Here is a 7,547-nt window from a genome sequence, read left to right as displayed (position 1 = left end):
ATGGGGGAAAAGAAGGTAAAGTTACAAGGACACGTGGGATTCCAAGGAAACTTCAAGGCTCCCACAAACAAGTTGCAAAGATGCAAAGAAGAGATTTGTACAAAGGATAGATTTGGGATGCTATAGGATATGGGATGCTCAAGAATTCCCATGCTATAGGATGCAAAGAAGAGATTTGTACAAAGGATAGATTTAGGATGCTAGAGAATATGGGATGCTCAAGAATTTGCATGGTCTGGGATGAAAAGATGGGATTTGTACTTGAAGGATAGATATGGGAAGCTATATGATATGTGATGCTAATTAGAATTCCCATAATAGGAGATGAAGTTCATAGGTTTTAAAAAATGCATCCCCCCCTATTACATCCAACCAATAGGGGGGGGGGGAGAGAGAGAGAGAGAGGGAGAGAGAGGGAGAGAGAGATGCATGTACATATGCAGATAAGCATGCATATAAGCATGTAACATGCACACATGCATGCAAGCACGCATGCACAGATGCACGCATGCATGCACACGCACACACGCATGCACACACGCACACACACACATGCACGCGTGTGCACACACACACACACACACAATGTAACCTGCACATATGTGAACATCCTTAGGACTTTCCCATGGTGGGTTTCTTATTATAGTTTTGGAACCATATGAGATCACTAATAAGCCATGTGTTACCTTTATTGTTTTTGCATGCTCATACATGCATCACAACAAATTATTAATCCTATTTGGCATATAGCAATGCTATTAAGCAGTTAATATCAGCAATGTGAGTTCAGAATAGGAGTGTAAGCCGGGGGGGGAGGCTAGTACTGCATTTTGTTTTGAATTTGTGTTTTGATTATGAGCTCTCAAGGTTTTAGTTTCATTATTTAAGTTATGTGTCCCTCTGCATTCTCAACAACCCCTCAAAAGCTATAAAATAATTTTTTGTCTCAACTCTCAAGGTTTAGGATAATAGTCTACTGCACATGCAGCTGGCTAATGTTGCTGCTTCCTAGTTTTCGTGATCTCATATAATGATCTTTGCTAGTCCTCTTGAGAGATTATCATGACTCATGCATAGGTACCTATGCTACTCAAAGGCATTCTGCCAGTTTTGTGTATCTATAAGGGCGATTCTTTGGAGCTCAGAACTTTAGAAATAGCAAGAAATAGACATACTTGAAATACTTCATAGTTCTTGTGAACTCACAATTTTAGATTTTGGCAAATTTCTTTCAAAAATTAGCTTGATAATGCAATGGTCCTATGGAATATTCCAAATTTTTAAAATTGCAGGGCCCATAATGTATAATAAAATTAGATGAAAATATGCAAATATTATAAAAAATATAATTTGTTTTTGAAGATGCTAAATATCATTATTTAGATAAAAAGAAATGTGGAATATAAAAATGGATGTGGAGAACTCACATTTTTGCTACTTGTTGGTCAGCATCAATATGTGCCTATCTAAAGTTGCTCACTTGTGTTTGTTTCAACCATATCATGAGACCCCAAGAATTGAATGTGCTTCTCTTGCCCATTCTCTTTGATGGCTTAAAAGGTTACAAGCTGACCTTTGATCTTGGAAAAAGGCTTGCTAACGCTTGCTACTTTCCCAAGTGAAGGCCTCCTCAATCCCTTCCCCTACGGTATCAAAGTTGTGGGTTGGGCAAAGTCTTCATTAGAGCCATCGAATTGGGCCCCTTTGGGAGCTCTAAAATGCGAATTTGTAACTTTGCATGTCGCTATCAAATCTCATCATTCCAAAAGCTAATTTGTAGCCACATGCAAAGCTCATATAGGGAATTGATATGACAACTCCTTTGCACAACTAATTGTGATGGACAGAGGAGGCCCTCAGAGGCTCAAGAAATGGCTCATGGTTATGGGCCATTTTTTGCGGGTGACCTCCTAGAGGCCCTTATAGACTTTTCCATGATGTAGGCCAAAAAAGTGCACTACCCACTACCTACCCATGACAAGCCCAAAACTCTCTCACACGGGATTGTAGCCCTAGGTGATTGCTAGACTCCCATGTTGCCTCTTTCCTAGTTTGCTCGCATTCACAAAAGAACTTCAAGAACAAGTATGGACGAAGGGGGGCAATGGAGGGAAGCCTTTTGCAAGTGCAGTTGATAAGAGTTGCTTTCTATCAGTAGGTTTGCATCTCTCTCTCTCTCTCTCTCTCTCTCTCTCCACACACAACTCTCTCCATACTATATGTAGGTTTCTCTCGTGCTTACACACACACACACATACACACACACACTATTGGGTTTCTCTTGGTTTGCATCTCTCTCTCTCTCTCTCTCTCTCTCTCTCTCACACACACACACACACACACCACATCTGGGTTTCTCTTGGTTTGTGCATCTCTCTCTCCCTCTCTCCCTCCCTCCGTCCCTCCCTCCCCATTTTGATACCTTACTTTGCCACCTCTATAGCTCTCTCTTTCTCTTTTTCCTTTTTGATACCTCTCTCTCTCTCTCTTTTCTTCTCTACACACACACACACACACACACACACACACACATATGCTCACTTTCTCTCTTTCTCTCTTTTTCTCCCCAATTTGATACACATGAGAACCTTCTTTGCTTTATTCGCCTTTTTTCTCCACGTTCCTTACCTTCCTTGCCACCCTCCATTTCTTCACTTTGGGATCCACCCCTCCCACCTCCAGTTATGGCCGCTCATGCCTCCCCTCTTCTCGAATCTACCCACGCACGCCCACCAGCCCATTCAGCCCATCCTTCCCTAGTGCTTCAGTCCTCTCTCTCCTTATCCCTTTTGTTTATTCACAGCTACAAGTGCGTTCGTCTCACACTGAATCCATCCTTTTCGACATCAAAGTGCATTTCCTCAATATACCTACCTTCCCTTTTTGACGAAACTTCAATCTTCCACTGAGTATTAATAAAGCAAGGCGCAATGCAACGGATCACAAGCTTTCAGAGAGCAGGTTTAGATGCATTGGATCTACTGTGAGTATGGTTTTCAATTTTCAACGTCAGTGGCCATATAGACTACTTTTTCGTAGAGGCAGACGCAACCTTGTTCCTTTGACGGCCTACGTATTCCGCAAATGTGCTGAAATTTTAGCAGTCTGTTGGAAAGTAGACTGTTCAGAGCCTAGGTTTCCATTTCTACTTCAATCCGCGTGATGTTTCTTCACGAGTTGTTAACACCACAGCGCCTCGTATCCTCGGCTTTAATAGTGGCAAAAAGCTGACATAAAATAGTACAGAAATGCGCATCATACATCCCAGAGACTATTATAAAACGAAACGTTGCACTCAAATTCTTCTGCAGGAATCGACAAGCTTTCATCTTTTAATTCTTTGCTGCTTTTTAAAGCATTCTTAAACCTTCAATCTAGACTCTAGTCCATCGTCTATGCAAGCCGGAAGGAGCCCGCGTTTAGTGGGAGTGTCGACGCACAGATGTATTAATATAGAGTAATGGGTTCGCCTGTGGAATTAACTCTGGGAAGGCCTGCCAGTACTATGAAGAGTGTTGCATTTAGCGGGGTCGACGAGCTTGAACGAATGCGAAAGGTGGAACGCCATTTGAAAGCTCTCGAAGATGAGCGCAAAAAAATCGAAGCTTTTAAACGTGAACTCCCATTCTGCATGCGACTTTTACGTGATGGTAATCTTTGCAGTTTGTACGCCACTTTGCAGATTAGATGTGGGCTTGTAGCATTTCAAGGCCAGAGACGGACGTTGGCAGTTGATAGTTTTCATATTCATGGTGGCAGCCATAGAAGCTTCAAAGGACCAAATATCCGATTGCCACGAGCCACCCCTGAAGCGGCGAGTTCTCGTTAACGTAAGTGTCGAAGACGACTCAAACTTGAAAAGCAGGAATGGAAGGCCGATTCTTGACGAATTTGTTCCATTAAAGAACAAAGTTAATGATTCGACCTTAGAGCACATTGCATCTGATAGTCGAACTGGAGAGAAGAGCAATATTGAGCGCAAGTTCTGCAGGGAGGCGGAGGCATATGCGTATGGACGGGATGTGAGAGCCTTTTGCAATGCTTTTCAATCGAGTTATATTATTACACTGTGTTGCAAGGGGGGAATCTCTAAGGTTGCCTATGTGAAAACTGCAGATGTTCTCGTCGGCGAGGGAGAAATCTCAGATCACAAGGGAAACTATACGCGTTGGGCAAGAGCAACATTGCACTGCGTTTTCCCCCTTCTTTCGGGATCAGCAACCGTTGGCGAGGGCGAGCAGCTGGTCAGCTGAGCTCTCCGAGCTGTCACCTCCTAGGTTGGGAGTTGGAGAGGCGAGTCACGGCCGGGAATCGGAAGGAGTGTCCAATCTAGGCCGAGGGAGATTAGTAGAGGAATCAAATCTAATTCGAAGGAAGGAGATGCCCAATCCAACAGCTTCACACAGCTCTGAGCGAGCACGCAGCCCGCCCCAACGCAAGGCCAGAAGATGTTGGTCGCCGGAACTCCACCGCCTATTCGTGAATGCCCTTCAACAACTTGGTGGCTCTCAAGGTGTGGTTGTATTGGAGTCTTTCATACAGCTTCAGGCATCTTACTCATGACGTTTCATCCTCACTACTTCCACTTGTTTCTCGCAGTTGCTACCCCGAAGCAAATTCGAGAGCTCATGAAGGTCGATGGCCTGACGAATGATGAAGTCAAAAGCCATCTGCAAGTATGAATTCTCAACTGATCTCTCTCACGGAACTGCAATTTAGCTGCTTGGATTTGTGCTCGTTTTGATTGTCTCAACATATTGCAATATATGATAGTCGATGCTGAAATGGCTGATGTGCTCGCCAGGCTTTGAACTTCTGCTTTCCATGCTCCATCTTTCTCAGTTTCGTCCAACTTTTTCAGTTTCTTAGCGTGCAACAAGTGACCGGAAACTTTTACCGTCCGATTTCTAAGCAAATTTATTTCAAATTTTTTCTAATTACAGAAGTATCGCCTGCACACCAGGCGATTCGTCCAACTTTTTCAGTTTCTTAGCGTGCAGCAAGTGACCGGAAACTTTTACCGTCCGATTTTTAAGCAAATTTATTTCAATTGTTTTTTAATTGCAGAAGTATCGCCTGCACACCAGGCGACCGCATGCTGCGTTCCAATCAGCAGCTCCTCCTCAACCGCCACAACTAGTTGTATTGGGTGGAATTTGGGTACCTCCAGAATATGCTGCCCAAGCAGCAGCTGCACATGATCAGCAAGCTACTCCATTCATCTACAATTCCTCCTTACCGTTTTATTACGCGCACTATGATGAGCAACAAGCAGCTGCAGCTGCTCATTCTCAAAGTTCATCACAAGGGCCACTACAGGTGACAGCACACTCATCAGGCGCAGGCAGGGATGATAGCATGGGCGGAGAGGATGAGAATGAAGCTTCGAGCTGGAGAAGGGATGAATTTGATGAAGAAACGTACAAGAAGGTGGAGCCTGAGTCGGCCAAGGGAGGCAATTGTGGGGGGAACATGCCTGCATACAACTGCAGGTATGGCCGTGAGAGTGGAGAGGATGATTCTGAAGGTGAGGACAGCAGAATTTATGAAGTTGTTATGTAGGAGAGGTTATGTAGTCAATCTGAAGGATGAAGTTGCTATGTAGGAGAAGCTATGTAGTCAATCTGCTCATCTTTCACTAGGAGCTCTTGGGTCATCTCACCCTTTTTCAAAACCCTATATATATATCATGTGGGTTCAAGGGATATTATTAAACTCATCCTTCACTCGAGCTTTTGAGTCTCTCTCGGCCATCTCACCCTCTTTCAAAACCCTATATATCAAGTGCTTTCAAGGGATATTACTAAAATCCCTTATTTCTTTAAATCTCAACCCTTTAGAATGATCCATTTTTCTATACCATGTTATGGTTCCTTTTTCCATCCCTTATTTAAAATTCCCTTTTATAAATATTATATTTTTATAACCTTTTGTGAATTTTTGCTATTCTAAAAAAATTTTTATATGTGCCATATTTACATATGATGAGTGACCCCCCAAAGGAGAGACATCTTCCTAGTAAGTGAGACTACCAAGAGAATGAAGGTTTCCTCTTTCTCTCTACCTTGGGGCCTTGTATACATATGGGAGAGGAAATTTTTAAGGCCACTACTTGGTCCCTACTTATCTTAGGATATTTGGGGAGTAAAAGTATGTTTTGAGCATGGTTATTCTTGCCATGGTTAGTTTATGGATGGATAGAATTAAGTTAAGGTTTTGGGGCCCATAATATTGAGATAATATTAAAAGCAAATTCATTGATCATCCTTTTGCATGTTGGTTGCTCCTTAGCCCCAAGTTGGTTCTATTCATCCCATTTGTTTATGGGTATCTATATTGGCTATGCAACCTTGTGAATAGCCAACTTGTTTCAAAATGGAATAACTACCTTGTGTGAAAAGTGAGATTAGGAAGGGTTATATCAAATTTTCCTCTTTCTCCATGAGTCAAAGAGGAAAATTCCTAAGCATTAGTATGTTTGGATTTCAAAGATGATACGTCATATATCCTACTTACTATAAGGAGTAAAGTGCAAGCTTGATTGTATATTTCTTGAAGTATAATTATTGCTTTTTTTGTACTTTTTAATATGGCACTAGTCTAAGATCTGAAATGTCACCTTCTTTGATGCCTTGTTATTCATGGTCAAGGAATCTACCTAGTTTGGAATGTTGACGAAGTACAACCTTTGAAAAAGTTGTATTAAGAATCATAGAGGCCACTTTTATTTGACAGTGTCTACATTTCTCCTACATTTGAAATGGAAAATTATGATTCATTGCAAACCTTTATAGTTTGTTCAATGGAACCTTTTGTAGAAAGATTTACTATAAGTATGCAGCGTATTAAGCCTTTGCTTGTCACTTTTTGTTGCAACATGGAGCGGCCACTATGTAAAAACCCCATATAGCATGTGCGATCAAGGGGTATTAAAAAAATTCCCCTACCTATGGATTTTTATAACGTATATACACCCCTTCTGTAAATTTGGAGATGATAAAAGTATCCCTTATGTATGAAATTTTTTGCTCTTTGAATTAAAAATCCCCTTATGTATATATATTTAATGTAACTCCACAAAGATATAAAACTCCTTCTATTGACAAAGATATAAAACTCCTTCTATTAATCACAAGTGCTATGTTACATATTGCTTAGTGGCCCCCCGGGGTTGCAACCTATGTAATTTGGCACAAAGTCATAATCCTTGGTCCAATTGGTCAACAAATTTTAGGATAGCTTATCCATCTTTAGGCTCATAAGTGCAATTAATGTATGTAGATGATAATCATTGACACACAAGCCCTACTTCAAGAAAGCTTGTGGTAATGCCCTGTTAATGTGTAATGTATAAATTTCCATGATTACTATTAACTTTAGAAGGTAAGTATTTCATTTGGGAAGACTTGAGAGGTGTACTATTAGAGGGAACTTAGACTCACATAGGTCTTCATAAGGAAAAAGAAAAAAATGGATTACTTTTCTTAATTTTAGATTAGAGGGTTGAGGTAATTGAGGATTTTGACAAGTCATAAGGAGGGGTGGCA

General features: G+C 41.4%; 1 protein-coding gene across 2 annotated transcripts; it reads left to right on the top strand.

Moving 5' to 3' along the window:
* The first annotated feature begins 2,984 nt into the window (after positions 1-2,984).
* LOC147896882 (transcription factor HHO2-like) lies at positions 2,985-5,790 on the top strand. Of its 2 annotated transcripts, XM_087381849.1 has the most exons (6): positions 3,189-3,198; positions 3,493-3,650; positions 3,760-4,022; positions 4,117-4,513; positions 4,600-4,676; positions 5,068-5,790. In XM_087381849.1, exons 2-6 carry the CDS (start codon positions 3,506-3,508, stop codon positions 5,560-5,562), a joined length of 1,377 nt encoding a protein of 458 aa, XP_087237975.1. In that variant the 5' UTR covers positions 3,189-3,198; positions 3,493-3,505; the 3' UTR covers positions 5,563-5,790. The 2 variants fall into 2 exon arrangements, with proteins under 2 accessions (XP_087237974.1, XP_087237975.1); XM_087381848.1 differs by having other exon boundaries at positions 2,985-3,650.
* The last annotated feature ends 1,757 nt before the right edge of the window (positions 5,791-7,547 follow it).

This window comes from Dipteris shenzhenensis, chromosome 11, assembly GCF_047967505.1.
Source record: "Dipteris shenzhenensis isolate YYH24624 ecotype China chromosome 11, Dip_SZ_1.0, whole genome shotgun sequence".
Taxonomy (NCBI): Eukaryota; Viridiplantae; Streptophyta; class Polypodiopsida; order Gleicheniales; family Dipteridaceae; genus Dipteris; species Dipteris shenzhenensis.
The sequence above is the reverse complement of the archived record's forward strand: the minus strand, read 5'-3'. Positions and strand labels throughout refer to the sequence as shown.

Bases quoted from the DNA above. Each gene is read 5' to 3' on its own strand.
- LOC147896882 (XM_087381848.1), top strand. From the start codon at position 3,461: ATGGGTTCGCCTGTGGAATTAACTCTGGGAAGGCCTGCCAGTACTATG. The intron at 4,514-4,599 runs GTGTGGTTGTAT...TGTTTCTCGCAG, and splicing joins ACAACTTGGTGGCTCTCAAG to TTGCTACCCCGAAGCAAATT. The intron at 4,677-5,067 runs GTATGAATTCTC...TTTTAATTGCAG, and splicing joins AAGTCAAAAGCCATCTGCAA to AAGTATCGCCTGCACACCAG.